Below are 17,100 nucleotides of genomic sequence, written 5' to 3'. Positions count from 1 at the left end.
TCATTTAATTCTCATCTTCCTTCTAAAGCTTCTTATTTTACCTGAAATAAATTACATTTCTCAGACAATAATTTTTGCTGAGCATCTAAATAAATGAGATGATTTTGGCAGATTGTCCCTTTCTTATCCCATTCTCTTGATTTTGCTTTAAATTCCTGAAAGACAGCAAAACAAGGTTACTGAATAGAGGAAGAATTACTTCTTTTCCTTAATCTAAATAATTTTGTAATTTGTATGGTTCTAAGAAAAATACAGTTTTATAGTTAATACATAGTCTTTCCAGAATTTCATAAAGAAGATGAAAAGAACAGTCATATAAAAAGCCATCCAGCCACCAGCCACCGTCACCAGAAAAAATAGTCTTAAGGGCTGTTAATCTGAAAAACTTCAGTGGTAAACATAATCATTGAATAGAAATATTCAAATATTCAAAATATTTCAAGTCACTTAAAATTAGGGTAGACCTTAGAGTTGTGACTGTAAACAACCAATTTTATTGCAGGGTAGTTCCTGTGAGTTTGAAGTAAAGTAGAGTAATCAGCATGGATTAATATTAATATTCAGACAAACGTTTTGAGTGCCTTCTTTTTTGTTCTTTTTCTTGAACAAGGGGGAAAACAACTACAGTGAATAATTTTTACTTCTTGCTCTCTTTTCAATTGCTGCTTCAGGTTCAGAATTTTTCACCTAAGTTCACCTAGTTTAAATAAAAACTTGTTTAACAAGCTCTAGTATAACAGGTCTTGTATTTGTATTTACATTCCTATTTATACTGTATTTGAATTTCCTTTTATATCGTACCAGACCTTGTATGTTCATGACTGATCTTTAAGGCAGTATTGTACCAAACAAGTAGAACTCCAGAATTACTAAAGTTGTTGCTCTTTTTCTTTGCATGAAGAATTACCAAAATAAAAGTATACTGTTTAATATGCTTTTATAAAAATTTCCTTTTTCACAATGGAATTGTTGGTCCCAAAAAGGTAGATGAGTTTTTATAATTATGCCTAAATTGGCATATTCCTTGAATTTTAAAAAATAAGAATTTCTTTGCAAGTGAAATTAAATCAAATGCTTGCTAACATACATTAATACAAGTCTTAGCTTTCCTAATATCTGCTTTGGTATTTTAAACCAACTAAAATCTTCCCCTTTTAGCAAAACGTGATACAAAAGGACTTTCAGACTACTAAATGAGGACTGCAGATTCAAGGCCTTACTAAAGCACTGCTGAGCTTAGTAGATTTTCAGCACCGTAATTATTTCCTGAATACTAGAATTTGCTGTATATATTCCAAGCACTCATTTTTCATACTGCACAATTAATCAAATGATAGCATTGTGTTACATTATTTTCACATTTCAATCTTGAATAAGGTCATTCTCAAATTAGCTGGATCAGACAGTTTCACAGTAGCGATATATTTAGTCAACAATGGATGTATAACCCATTTATTATTCTTGTAGTAGCACGTGTTGGCAGCTATGCTGAAGTCCAAGGCCTAGCAGCTTTTCTGATGACAAGGACTCTTCCATGTGGAAGAGACATCAACATTTATGTGTCCTATATCCTACAGCGTAACAGAGAAGATAGGCAAATTCAAAATATACATCCTAAAATTCTGCTTAATTGCAGCTTAAGTATTATGAAAGTACTTAAAATCTATTAGATCTTAATTTTTTTGATTGAGAAGTTTTCTAACTATTTATACTATCTACAGCATAAATTTACATAAATCTAAATCATGAGCCTCTACGTCTTCACAATGCTTAACAGCTAGGTAACTAGCTCATGCTTAGTTTCCACTAGTTTCATCTGCTTACTTTCCCTACAGGACACAGCGTAGTAAATGCTTGAAGCACACAGTACTTTATCATGCTCTCTGCATAGGATAGCCAGAGAATTTTTATTTTTTTTCCTTATCCTTCTATGCTACATGAGACTAGTGGTTAGACTGTTCTCCTAATATGGGGGAGACTTGGTTTAATAATCTTCCAAAATCTCTCCAAACAGAATCTGAAACAGAGTCTTCCCAAGTTATTTTTCTACATAATAAACTATATATTAATTTTCATCAAGCTCTGGAATTCCTCCTTTTGAAGTTTCACTTTGCATAGGATTCTAGAAAATCTATTAGATAAGCAAGGAAGAAGAAAGGAAAATGAGTACAGCTAGAGATTAGATTGCTCAGTTATCAGAGGTGAGACTGGATCCAAGTTTCTGAGCCAGTGAATGGACCCATCAGTATTTAAGAAGCCACCGTATAGAGGCAGAGTCTATACATGCCATTTCTCTGTGCTAGCTAATTCTCCTGTTGGCCCAGTAAATATTTGATTATTCCACAGGTCACAAAGTAACCGCAAACTATGACAAGTCAAGGCTGGGAATTCTGATCAGAGATCAGCATCTTCTGGTATCCATGAATAAGTCAGCTAAAATCCCTTCTGTGTCTGGATGGATAGGAAATATAACTGAATCCTATCCTCAGCATCACACGTTATCTAGTCCCCCACTCAGTATATTGGATTCTGTGGACTGTATTTTTCAGTGCCTTATGCTTCCTAATGTGTGACCTAGGAGAATCAGATACTGAGACCTAGGCTGTGGATTGCCTCAGGCATATAGGTGCTGACAAGATATGTGTATAACAAGCAATTTTTCAAACCTAAATCCATTTTCTATCTAGTCCTACACAATCAAAGTTGTCCTGAAGTCTATAAACCTAAATTAATGGTAGGTATCATGTGACAATATCCTGCATATGTGAAATCTCTGATGCCTCAATGGATACTATTCAGTTTAAATATATTAATCAGGAAGGAAGTAAAATTTATCTGTAGATACATTTATGAAGCAAATTCTGTCTATTACCTCTTAAAGCTACTAAAAACATTACTAAAAGTTGAGTGAGGGAACAAAACCTGGATATCAAACTACGCACCTTCTCTTGCCAGTTGAAGACAATTTTATAATTTTTGTAGAATAAGCAGAAATTTAAAGTTTTGACTTAAATCCACAAATTATTTCTAAATGGATATTAAAAGTAGAATATAATGACAAAGTATTCTTACCTCCAATTTCTTGCTTAAGTTACTCAATTCAAATGGTGTCTCTAGGCTTTCCTCACATTTTCCTCTACTTTGAAGATCTTTTTGTTTTAACTGGTGTAACCGTAGCTTTTCGTAACTATGTGTCAGCTTTGAAAACTAAAAATGAAAGCAGAAATGAACATGCAGAATCTGTAAAGGCTGACCACGTGGGCAAGGTTTTCTTTATACTAGAATTGCCAACTGCAGCTTCAACAATCAAAATATTTAATCAATACAACAAAGAATCAATTAATAAAATTAATTTCTTAGCTGAACAAGACTAAGATCTCACATAAATGTTAACTAACTGTTCAGATAGGTTCATCTGGCAGCTACTTCTGCTGAAGTTTTTTATGGTACTATTATCCATCGTGTCATTTCCTCTGCTGTTTATATGAAATGTTTTACACTTGTTTACTGCCATCTTGTGTTGACATTTTTAAAGGGTGCTTCACTAACCAGAATGAAGGATTATCATTAACATATTTTAAACTTGCATGTTTCTCTTCTGTTGCGAAAACTGTTGACATGCTATGGATAGGATGATTGCTTTCTTCTGGAATCAGGAAGTACCAAAGAGCATCTGTGAGAACTGGACCCTAAATAGTGTTCTGCCTATTGATCTTACCATGAAAGCGTGGCTTTGGACTCAGAGGAAAAAAAAGTGAAGGTACCAGCAGAAGTACCAGCCTCTTCAGAAGAATGGCCACTCTGAACAGTTTGCAGCACTACACAAAGGGGCTAGTGGATGTTTATACATGTAGGTTTGATATAATAGAGATTGCCATTGTCTGGTAGAGGTCATAGAATCACAGAATGGTTTGGGTTGGAAGGGACCTTAAAGACCATCTAATTCCAACCCCCCTGCCATGGGCAGGGACACCTCCCACCACATCAGGTTGCTCAAAGATATGTATATCCTGTTTTGGAAAAAAAAAAGAAAACCAAGGATTTCATCAAAGGAAACACTAAATATATGATCTTGAGGAAAGCTAAGTGAAAGAACTTTGCAAAGAATGTTGACTAAAAAAGAAGCTTACAACTATGAATACTGCTCATGTCTCTTGTTTTTTGGCTCTTTTAAATTCAGGTATACATGATAGTTTACATTCTTTGTAATAATTACGGCTTCACTTTAAAAATTTTGACTCTAACATGATTTTCAAATAAAATCCATAAAAACTTCATGTTTTTGTTCAGCTCTAAGGCAAACCACTGTCTGGAAAAGAAATAACTCCCAAAGGGGAAAAACAACAAAACTGAAATGGAATTCTATTGAACCAATGAATGAGTAATTGAGGTCTGCACAGAAGGTCCAGAAAAACAGATATGGGAGTGAAGAAATCATGTGGAAACCTCCTAGAGATATTTGAAATAATTTGAGGAACCTGTAATAGGGAATAGAGAAAGGAATTGAAAAGATGACCAGCAGGTAGACAGTCATAAACCAGGAAGTGTCATGAAACGGTGAGATCCAGGAATAGATCTGACCAACTTGGAATTTCTGAATAGAAATCTTATAACATGGACTTACAGAGTTGAAAGCTCACCTTTTAATTAAATTAAAAGTCTTGTAGAGACGCTGCCTGTATTTGAAATGGACCTTGCCAGAGAACACAGGTGAGATGGAATAAAGGGTGAGATTTAAAATGTGTCAGATCATCCAAGCTCATATAACATGGAACTCACTGCCTTTGGAAGAAAGATATCTGTTTTCAACTAACAGGAGTTTTGCTCTTGAATATACGATGGCATATGGAAACTGCCTGGGAAGAGCAAACCCAGATGAAGACCGGTACTAGACTGGTCATGCTAAAAAGGCTAGGAAATGTAGGACTTCAACACTCCAGCAGATCAATCTAAAATGGAACACACAAAATGAGAAAAAATGAGTTTTCATGTTTGATTAATTTAATGAAATGTGGATATTTATTTAATAAAGATTATAGTCTGGATGTTATCCTGACCAGAAACTAGACTAAAAGCCAAGAATCCTCCCATCTGGGGGCAGAGAAGGAATGAGTTTTAGTGACTCATCTAAGTGATGAGATCTAAGAGGGTGAGATTCATCTAAGTTCAGATTTCTGAAAGTTAGACATCCAAGCCTGAGCTACTCTGAGTTAGAAAGAGCTATCTCCAAATGCTTAGGCATTTCAGCTATTTTAAATTCTCACCAGACAATGGAATGCATTATATTCTAGGGGTGTCCAATTCCTTCCATCGATTCTGAGGTAGCTCAGACTTAGACATTTAACTTTTAAATGCACTTAGTTGTTGAAGTGCTTAGAGCAAGAATAGATTCTTTTTCTTTTGCTGAAGGTTTTCTCTCATTTTCAAAGTGCGAATGACTACTAAGTATTTCTATAGAAAAAAAAAAAGAGAGAGAATAAAGTAATAGAGATAAACCCCTAAAATTTTTGCTTTTTAAATTATGACAAAATGCTGTACGTGTATATTTGGATGAGTGCAACAGTGTGGCCTAAGAGTTTCAGGTTACATAGCAGGAATTATTTCCCTAATAGGAAAAAAAAAACAGTGAAAAAAAAAAAAGGGGTTTACTGCATTCGGCAAGCACATAATGAATTCTGTGGGAATGTTACTCATTAAACAGCTGCTTTTATTAGTATCAAGGGTAAAAAGCACTGAGGTCCACAGACACAGTGTTATCGTGGAGAAATTTGTTCTAAATGGCCTTAACTTTCTTAGAGCTAGAAAAAGCAATCCTTACTGTTTCTATTATGATTAGGATGGAAGAAAAACTGGGAGGGATTATAAGAAAACATCTGCACGGAAAACACAATGCTACTGGGTAAACAGTAACACGCCATATGTGCAACATTAAATTGTAGCTCTTAATATATACTGGAGAAGGTGTAATTTTCAAGTGAAGATAAGAACCAAAAGAAAGGAGACAAAGGACACAGGGTAAAGATTAATATTTTCAGTGGAGCTCGATATTTTAGATATGACTTTGTGCAGCCTAAAATTGGGGACATTAAAGTAATTCTACAGTGGAGACTGTGCAGCACTGTCATTTAAGAAAGAAGCTTAACAAGGAGATTTGGTGAAAGCTAGAACAGCAGAGTGGGACAGTCCTACTGCCCAGCATAAGCATTTGGAATTGTTTTGACAGATAAACTTTCTGTTTGTCTCACAGAGAATCTAGGAAGGTTTCCCAACTTAGGCACTTGCAGTTCTTCAGTCACTGTGTACAGGATGGATACCTCATGAAGAATTAAGGTGGGTGAAAGAGGAGGAATAGGCACTGGAAAATGAAATGCAAATGGCATCCGTGCTAGAGCCTTTGATAAAACAGGATGCCTGAAAGACAAAGAAGTGGTGGATGACACCGGTTGGGAAAGTGATGTATATTAAGAGCCAGAAATCAAAACTTCTTGCATAAAGATGAAAGGAGTAGCAATCTGGGCACTCACAGGAAGGTTAGATGGTCAGAATAGGAACTGAAAAGGAGAATCTCAGCAAGAAGCACAACCAGTTACACAGAGAAACTTGAAGGTAAAGTGTCAGATTCTTTAAAACAATCAATCAATCAAACAAAAACAAACAAACACAAAGAGAAAACAAATTGTATTTGCTCCTGAGAAGGACACGTAAGGTAAGTAACAACTTCAAAATCAAAAGCTTTATGAAAAATGACCCAGAGTTTAAATTCCATAAAGAATAGCAAAGATCTTAGCAAAAACATGTAACTTAAAAGCAGCCATTTTTAGCATGAGATAAAAAAAATCTAAGAAGTGAAATACATTGCAGGAAATGTGACAAAGGATGAAGAAAGAGCAATCTGCTACAGTTTTGGGGACAGTTTTGTAGTGCTAAAGGCACATCACACCATTTTTCGTTGTCTAATGCTTAATTTCTCAACAACCATGTTAGACATTTTTTCTTTCTCTGTAATATGTGCAAACTATAAAACAGCTTTTGTTTCTAGCCACTTTCCCAAATGATTAAACGTGTTAATTATATATTAACCAAAACAATCTCTGCTTACTCCCAGAACTGTTTGCCAAATCAGTTTCCACATATAAAAGAAAAAATAAATGAAAGAAAACACAATCTTTAAAGTAAATTATACATTTATTGGTTTGATGGATTGTGGGCAAGAAGTGTTATCACCTCTAAATGAAAATAATGATTTTCAATTTAAACAATCTAAGACAATTCTGTGGTAAGTGTGATTGCTGGAAAATTTTAATTACTAAATGTTTGGTAGGAGAATTCAGTGAAGGAAACAGTAGAACAGCAGGAAAAAAAAATAGAATTTTGTATGTTAACTTGTTAAATCTGATAATTAGAATAGGCTCAAGCTTGCTAAGAATTTAGATTTGTAACTGAAGTGCAAAAAATAATGAAGAACAAAAGCACAGGCACAGAGCAAACAGCCAATAAAGGCAAAACAAATCCACAGTAACAATATTCCAGGTTGCTGTAGTTTTGATACTATGTTCACTTATGGAAAATGATCAAGCCTTTAATAATCCCTGTAAACCAGGCAAACTAAACCCAGAAAAAAATCAATAGCAAAGATGTGACGAGAGCAGTTTAAGTCTTCAAATCCCTAATGTGCATCCCAGTCTTATTAGCATGAATCTAATCATCTGTTCTATTAATTCACCAAGGTTTTAAGTTATTATTCCATGATCAGAAAACCTAATACTTGTCTTCGTAACAGAAGTCATAATCACATCAAGATCCATCCAAAGAGTTTGGACATGTCAGTACAGTAATGACAATGAAGCCAAGTAAGAAGTTGTAGTCATCATTATTAGCATGACACAATTCATCTTTGCCAAATCCATAAAGGTTTTATAAAATCCATAAAATCTATACCATTAGGCATGTATAAGTTTTTTTCTAATGCAATCAGAAAATAATGAAACTGACATTTTCCTTACTTGAGATTTCAGTGCTTGAAGCTGCGTTTCATAACTCTGAGCCATTTCATACTTATTTTTCTGTAAGTTTTCCAGTTTCTGCTGAAGTAGTCCCACCTACAGTTAGAATAAGCATTCACTTTTACCTTTTCTGAAGTGTAATCTACATTATTTTTGAAACTACATTCTGAAGTGTAATCTACATTATTTTTGAAAGTCATTTGAAATTTTGAAAGACTGTTGCATAAAAGGTAAATATTAAAAATACTTATTCATTCAGTAACTTAATAATAAATCTGGACACCACAAACCCAGATGGCAGCAACATCAAGATAGGGATTTTATAGTAAAAAAACCTCATTGTATGCTTATATTATGATCTAATGATAATACGGTATGTCTGTCAAGACCTTTTAATGAAAGCATTTCTGAACCAACCACATAAATGAACTGCTGTGCCCCAGTGTGACAATTTTGTTTGAATGGTTTATATAATCATATAAATTACTTTCAGTTACTTATGTTCAAATTATCAGGAGACATTTTAGACCTATTTCATTTCCCTAAGTACAGTGCTATTTGACATATCTTGAATTATCTGAGATTTTCACAAACATCTGAGAAATATGACAAAGAGCACACATGACACCTAAGTTTTTCTGGAGAGGCAGCTGGAAGCCAGTTGGAATATGCTAAAATATTTCAGATAACATCTGTGCATGGGCAAATAAATTGATGTTTTGGGGATTGGCTAGCTGAGTTATTCTCTTGGCTCCTCTGACTGCAATGACAAAGGGCAAGTTCCTGTAATTGCTCATTAGGGAGTGAGATAGCATTTTCAAGACTCCCACTGGCAGTTTAGACAACTAGCTCACAAGAGGAGACCTATGTGTAAACACTTAACTTCAGATGTCTTGAACTAGAGCTGAATGTCATGCTAGGATTCACGAATACTTCTGAATGAATATTCAGCAGACATGACTGGGAAGTACAGATGATGTCAGGTACGCTGGGGTTTTCAGTTTGATAAGCAATTCTAAGTGGTGATAATTCAAATCTCCACTATTAATAATAAAATTACCATTTAGCCAGTACAGAATGTAAAATTATAAAAACGGAGTATAAACATGAATTACAAATACATAATTTTGTCAAGCTTTTGAACTGTACATCTCCTTTTAAAATATCTGACGAAACTAGACGCATTGGCATTTAGGAAAAAAAAAAACACAATATCTTTTTTCAACTAAACTATTTGATTTAGACTTTAGGGAAATAGAAGAATCACGGGACTTTCAATGACATTTTTACAAATACTTTTCAGAACAGAAGCACACTTTAAAACAAAACAGTAAGAGTAATTAGTGACCTTTAAAGGGTGTTTGGTATTTTTACATGATAGAACAAACAAGCCTACTTATAGAACATTTTGAGTGTACTATTAACTACCTCTCAGAATAAATACTTTATAGAATGTGACATTTTAAAATACCTCTTGACCTTTTTGATCCAGTTTGCTTTGGGCTCTTGCTAGTTCTTGATCCTGGATATCCATCTTTGCTTCCAAAGCTTTCATCTTCCTTTCCCATTCCACTTTTTTGCTGTTTACTGTGATGTCAATTTGATGCAGTAACTCCTGAAGTTGAGTGTCACACGGAGAGGCTCTAGTAATAATAAAAAATGGATTTATTTTTTCAAACACAGAGTAAGGCGGAAAGTAAATTTCTATTTATATTGGTAAGACTTGATTTTACTTCTGATGAAGATCATCATTTTTCAACATCAGATAGAAAGAAATAGAAAAGCTAAATTATGCCTTCAAAAGTTAAATCTTAAATTTGTCCGAAGTCCAAATGGGAATATTTAGTACATCGTGGATCTTTTGCCTAGCTTAAAGGCTGTTTGATATCCTCTCAGTCTGTCAGGTAGGAACTGTCAAATGAGCGTAAGTTAAGTAGAAGATTTCCAAGCTTAAACCTAAAAGGACAATAGTAGGACAATCTGAATATTAAGCTGCACGTGGGCACAGGACTTTCCACTACGGATAGAGGCAGTTTGCTGGAAGAAGTTATTAAACAGTTGGCTTGAAAGCTAGCCACTGTTCTTGATTGCTAGCTCTACTTTTACACTCTGTTTTCCCAATCTCTTTGTGGAAAATGGAATAAGACAACTTCTATGATACTAGTAAGGTTTAATTCTATTAGCAACCACTGAAGTGAGTGCATTTTGAAATTGAACTTATCTTTGAGAGACCACGTGCTGGATTTAATATAAATGTTAGAATTTTTCCAAACTTCTGAGGTTGAATTTGTAATACATCCCTTACATTATAACTTCATCACCAGTGATGGAATATTTTTTGTGTCACTCCCTTAGAAATATGATGTGTCATAAGCATCAAAATATATAGTTAATATATATATTAGAATATAAACAGAATATATAGGTGTATCAGAAACATAACGCAGTCAAAGTTGCCCTCTTATACTTACTGTTATGGAGGAACAGCATATTAATTTCACAAAATTAAACACTGGACAGTGTCAAACTGTTGCAATCAGATGGCATACACCATTTAGCAGGTACATAAAAAGCATCTGAATAATATGAAGCTTTCTTTATCCCATATAAATTCAAATATTGCATTTGATGATGAATGTAAGAAAAAATTGAAGTAAGATATACATTATAGAATATTTGGTTCTGGATACATTTTATGCAAGAAATTGAACAATTATTTCTGCACTCTAAACTTTTTATTTGTAGAAATGACTGTTTTATGTCTAAATTATACTGTTCTTCTCTGTATATGAGATTTTTTTCTGTAAGTATTTTGGAGAATTTATTGCCCAATAAACTCAATTGTTTTCTGAACTGGGAGTTTCACTCAATCTGTGAAATTATATCTGGCATTGCAGAATTGCAATGATTTCGTTAAAAGTCAGAATCTTTATAGAACTCATGGTTCTATAAAATTTGCAGTGAAATACTCCAGTTAGGAAAAAGAAAATCACAAGATAATTCATTTGTTTATTGAAATGTTCCTAGCTATTTTATTTTTCTGACTCACAGCTTCTTATCCATTTAACCTAGGATTCTAGGGTTTGGGAAAAAGAGAAATGAGACCACGTACACTCCTGCCTAATTCCTATCCATTTAATAAAGGGAATTTTATTCCATTAACACTCAGGGCTGGTTTTGGACAGCTATAAAGAAAACTTAGCTGTTGAACAAATTCCTTAACTATGTCGGAGTGCCTATAAAGTTTCTATAAAACTTATTTTTCATCAAGTTATATAGGAAAAAACAATCAGATTATCCTCTATCACTATGAGTAATCACACATCACCAAAAATCAGTATTTGTAAGTCACTGAAAACTTCATTTTGACCTCAGTTTACTTAAACTGAGATACCAGATCAGAAATAGTTAAGGCAGTATTTTGATAAAAGTCTTTGGCAGACTTACTCACCACTGTAATGCTCACTTCTTGTCATTTCTTGAAAGGAAACTATATTTATCAACCTTGTATTTCTTTGAAAATCCCACAACTTCTAAGCAGTTTTACTGTGTTCAGAGCCCATAGGATGTGAGATGGAGATACTTTTATACTAAGTACCAAGTGGCATTATACTAAGTGGCATTTATCTCACAAGAGTGAAAGAAAATCTTTCGTTGATTGTTTTTAACCAGTGGAATACTGTATTGAATCTTTACACTTTTCAGGAACAACATCTCTTTCATTTCACTTTCAGCAAGTAAACATCTGCTTTCCTCGCAATTTTCTTTAGTGGCATCTTTTATTTGCATATCTCCTTCTCATATTAGTTAATAAACTTTCTTATCTGCTTCTTCTTTTAACTTTTTAATACCTTCCTTGTTTCCTGTTCTAGTTTTAATTGCTTTAAAATATTTTTGCTTGATTTAATAAGAGATTATATTCATAAATTGCCCCAATATACAGCTCTACTATTTTATTTAGAATACCTATCTCTATCTTATCTTTATCACATACTGGAAAGTATTGAAATGTGCTACCTTTAGTCACTGCAATCTTATCTTGATCATGGAAAAAAAAAATCTCACTTAAACCCCTCATTATTATCAGGTATTATCTGAGCATTGTGAAAATTTCTATATTTTCCCTCCACAACAATTTAGAGATTAGTGTATCCAATCCACATCTGTCATATCTACATGAAATATGAAACTGCCACACCTATGTGAAAGTAAAAGTAAATTACATTGTGGTGTTTCTTCAGTGTTAACCGTCTCCCTCTTATCTCAATAGAATATGCAATTAGTAAACAGTGGTACGCCTGTTTTCTCTTCACCTTTTTTTTTTTTTTTTTAATCTGTCACAGTGCTTATTCATTGCACAATTAAAGTTTAATCTAAATGTAATTTCCATTTCCTCACACCGTTGCATGATTTTCAAGCCTCTTATTACTTTTTTGGGGGGTTGGCTACAAGCCTACATTGAATTTCCTGTTGATTAAACCAGCAACTGTATTCTTTCATAAATTTGTTAATCTCAAATGATGTAAAAATGTACTGAAACCTATTACATTTCATGAGAATATATTTAGCCTTCTGATAGACATCTCTTATTTAAAATAAGCTAAGAATGTTGTGTCATTGTTTTGAATTTTGCCATGTTATATTTTCCTCTCAAAAGTATCATTTATCTTACTGACCTGTTCTAAAAAAAAAAAACTAAGAGTAACAGTCAGCAGGTATAGTGCTTTAATTTATGCAGTTTTAAAAGTTAAATATTCTCTCTACTGCTGATGGTACATACATCTGTGTGGCACATGCCTTCATGATCACTTATCAGTTTGCAGTCATTCTAATACCTCTATGGCATGATGGTTTGCTAGAGTGACCTTAACTATTTCTTTTATTAATTCTTCAGTATTTCCTAGCTTTTCTTCCTCTCCTTCTGCCTGGACCTGTAAATTGACTATTTATGAAATAATTGCCACAAAGATGGTCACACAGAGACAAAAGACAGTGCAGCATCTGCATAATGTAGCAGTGAAGTACAACAGGGTTAATGAAAAATCACACCCCAATGTGCCTGTAACTGCTCAGTCCTAGGGAGTATCAAAGAGGATTTCAGTATCCAAAATTAGCACAGGCTGCTGCTTTGTGTCATGTACGTTACAATCTGGCTTATTTTTTTGGGGGGGGATCACTGCAACCAAGAATGTACCAAGCAACTAGGAATGCTATTTTAGCAGAACTTCACGTATTCAAGCACAAAGCAAGGCAAGCACTCAGAGGTAATACCCCTAATGCCAGGGAGACTTCAGCTGCTGGGTGTGCTGCCAGCACATCGCTGAAGAGCACAGTACGTGTACTCACATGTTTTATTCCTGGGGGTTGATACCACCTTCTCAGGTAAACACCAGCACTTGTTTCAAGTTAACAACCTTGTTCAAAATGGCAAATGCCATGGATAAAAATGCCCCTGTGGAAAATGTTTCCTTTCTTTTCTGGTAATTTTCCATATCCCAGCTGTTCAGCCAGCTCCCCAGTTTCCTGCCCTCCCAGTGCCCATGCAGACACACTGAAGTTCCCTGTCTGTAGGATCTGCTCAAGTGAAATGCTTGCCCCACACATTCCATGCATCTTGCATGCTCAACTTCTAACTGCAGTACAGTAAAAAAAAAAAAAAAGAAATAGTTCCTTAACATGGAAAAGTGTTTATTGAACACATTTTCTTGGCGCTTAAGTGATGCATATGCCATGTTTTGATGATTATTACAGAACTCAAATCTGCAAACCTGTTGAACTTGGAAAGGTTTTATAAATTTACAGAAATCGTAATGCCTTTTAATGTTAAAACTGTTAGCACTGCCATTTTAACATTTAATATCAACCATAGGGTAACAGTTACCAAAATGCATATGAAAGAATATTCTTGTCCATACTCTTTAGAAAGAAATTTTAATTTAGAAACTGAAATTTCAAGAAATGCTTAGTTCATACTATCAGTCTCTAGTTCATGCATTTTGTCCTTACTCTCAGGTTTGCTGACAAATAGAAAAATACGTATGACCATATTTCTAAAAACACATGCAAAACTTATGCAGAACAATGTAAACAAAGATTTTCATCTTCAATAGAATACATTAATTATTTTTTGATCCTTAACCCAGCTTCTAGAGCCAATATTAATTCATTTTCCCTTCTTAAAAGTTGCTTTAAAAATAAGAAATATATAAAATGATTGTGATATAGCACTCCACTAATACGTTTTACCCTGTATATGAACTACAATTAATTTATTTAACAATTATCATCCATACACAGTCATACACATGTTTGGATGGATAATTTTTGATTTATGGGATCTTGCAGCTGGCAGATAATTGTCATGATTTCTGCCACCATTATTCAGCTTTTTTCCCAAATTTGAAAGCTATCTGCATTATCTCTGCAATACTGTCAGCACAGACTGAAACATTAATCTCCTATCATCAGATGTGTATCCTAAATTACTCTTCCAGATTCTTTGTATTGGTAATGGAAATAAACAACTATCTAGAATACCTGTTTTATGATAGGACATATCACTCTCTAGATCCATCTGCAGTGGCTTGAAATTTCACATATGTCAATTACAACTAAAGCCAGCAGGAGGTGAACTCTTAAAATGAGCTTTTGATGTGTTAAATAACAATATTTTGATATTTTTAAATTCTGATTTTAATTATGATATTTACCAATCATATCACTAACAAAAAGAATGGCCCTCTGAGCCAAAAAAAGGGCCGCACTGTTCAGAATATATTTTAATGCTGCATACTATTTCTGTTCCATTATGAAAACTGCACACATTGTTCTTCAGTACAACAGAGCACACTTTCAAATCATATTAAAGCCTTCCTGGGCCAGGTCTGATTGAATATGTGTGTCTCTATTATTTTAAGTTCTTTTATACTCAATATGTGCCATATGACCTAGGGCTGCTTCTTGGTAATAATGATATATGAAACCATTTAATATGAAAAGGAGGTATTAAGTTTATTCATAAATTATAATAGATAAATATTCTATTCAGCTTATCATATCAGGACGTACTCTTCATATCATTGTGTTCCCTGAAGAGGCTGGATGTTATGAGGCCCACTTTTAAATCTCCCCCATAGTTTGTGCTGTACTAAAACACTGTAACAATTAAATTTGGATTATGTAAAAAAAAAGTTTATTTTGTTGTGAGGAAAAGTGCACCTCATACTTGGTAGATCAATTTTGGTTATTACCTATGAAAAATAGGACTATAGCTTTAACAATTAATAGCCTTGTTTTTAAGGCTCCAGAATGTTTTAAAAGCAGTGTTTATACTGCTGTAGCCTAGCAACAACTTTTGAAAAACATTTAAAATAAAATTGCTTAACATCTTAATAAAACCCTGCATAGTTTCACCATTTCTCTTTTGTTTAGATATGCAGATTTAAAAAAAGTAAATAAGTAAGATACAGTCAGTAGGGTATTACTGTGATAAGCCATGTTGTCTTAGTTATTAGTAACCTCTTCACAGTTTGCAGAGAAAGCAGCCAAAGAAATTGAAAAATAATGTTTGCTTCTCATATCATTAATATTTTGTTTTACATCTTTAATAAACCCACAAATTCAATTCTGTTATGTATTCAACTCTCAGATATTCTTTACTCACTTAGCGAGAGCTTGTTCCTGAAACACTTCCAAGCACTGTTCCATGTTATTGATAGTCTTTTTGACCTGTTGAAACAACAAATCAAGTAATTCATATTCTTACACATGCACATTTGCATAGTGAAGTTGTGTATACTGAATCATTCAGTGCTTTCCCTTCAAATTCTGTAATTCTTCCACTGCGAACAACAGGAGCAGGGAAATGTGGCTCTACATTACATCCTGAAATGGGCAGGATGAAAACTTCTGGAGTAAGCTCAGCTCTCCGTCAGCAGCTTTTGCGCTTGCTGCAACAGTGAGATACTAGAAGGGGTGCTAGCTTGAGGATAAACTTGGATTTCCACGAGGAAGAGTTTGTTTTGGATCATTCTCTGTCACGTAACATCAATGATTCACCAAGGCACTCTGGAATATATGAATGTAAATTTGTTGTAGATCTGTGGGTGCAGTCAGCAGCCTTTTCTCCACTGCCATGGAGTGGAGGCCAAATTTCATACCTCCATATGTTCTAATTAACCTATAGCCAGGCTAGGATGGTTCCCAAACACACTTTCAGACTCATGTGAACTATTTACTCCCTTGTCTGGCAAATGCAGCATGGATCCATGGAGCACTCACTCACCGTAGCAGCAAGGAAAGATCTGACTGAGCCTGACCCTGGGACAGGTCTGTGGGGCTGGTGGGACAGGGATGTAGGGCATGGACAGGGAGGTTGGACCAGCTATCTCCAGAGGTCCCTTCCAACCTCGGCCATTCTGTGATGGGTGTGAGGGCAAAGCACGGGAGGGAGGGTGCCATGAGACAGCCCTAATTCCTTGGGGGGCAAAAAGCATGACTCTCAAGGGGACAGATACCTGTATGTACAGGTGTGTGGGGACACCGCTGTGTGGCACCTGAGGTGACACAGGCGCAGTGACTCCACAGGGGACCGGCACCTGAGTGCCACAGGCACAGGACCACCTCCCTTGGCTCCACAGGGGACGGACACCTGAGGTGACACGGGGCCATTTGTGGCTCTAACGGGGACAGACACCCCGGATAACACACGCACAGTGGCACTGGCTCCACAGGGAACGGACACCCGAGGTGTCCCAGGCACCGGGGCAGCAATGGGGACCGATCCACACCGCGCTGCGACGGACACCGCCGTCCCCCCCCCCGTCCCCTTCCCGCCCGTTACCTGCCGCGCTCCTCCCGCCGCTCCCTCCGCACCCGCCATGAGCAAGGCGTGCGCCCTCTCAGCCCCTCGCCCCCATCCCTTCCTCCTTCCCTCCCTCCCTCCTTCCCTCCCGCCCCGGCTCCCGCCCGCCTCGCCCCGCGGCGGTTGCGGCCAGCGCCCGGCGGCTTCTCCAGTCGCCGCGGCAACGCCGAGAGGCGCGGGGCGAGGCGGGGAGGCGGGCGGCGGCCATGAGGGGACGGGCGGGAAGCGGCGGCG

The 17,100-nt window shown here is 35.8% G+C and overlaps 1 protein-coding gene across 1 annotated transcript in view; it reads right to left on the bottom strand.

Annotated features, from left to right (window-relative positions):
- DEUP1 (deuterosome assembly protein 1) overlaps window positions 1-15,710 on the bottom strand; it is a gene marked incomplete at its 5' end in the record, with an annotated part of 42,510 nt that extends 26,800 nt beyond the window's left edge. The window contains 5 exons of the mRNA XM_082784712.1: window positions 42-155; window positions 3,073-3,207; window positions 8,004-8,099; window positions 9,475-9,646; window positions 15,667-15,710. Coding sequence (XP_082640838.1) covers window positions 42-155; window positions 3,073-3,207; window positions 8,004-8,099; window positions 9,475-9,646; window positions 15,667-15,710 — 561 coding nt within the window. The remainder of the gene's footprint in view (window positions 1-41; window positions 156-3,072; window positions 3,208-8,003; window positions 8,100-9,474; window positions 9,647-15,666) is intronic.
- Between the last annotated feature and the right edge of the window lie 1,390 nt (window positions 15,711-17,100).

The sequence above is a fragment of the Aythya marila genome, assembly GCF_965140915.1.
Source record: "Aythya marila genome assembly, chromosome: 1".
NCBI lineage: Eukaryota > Metazoa > Chordata > Aves > Anseriformes > Anatidae > Aythya > Aythya marila.
This window is presented reverse-complemented; position numbering and strand designations above follow the sequence as displayed.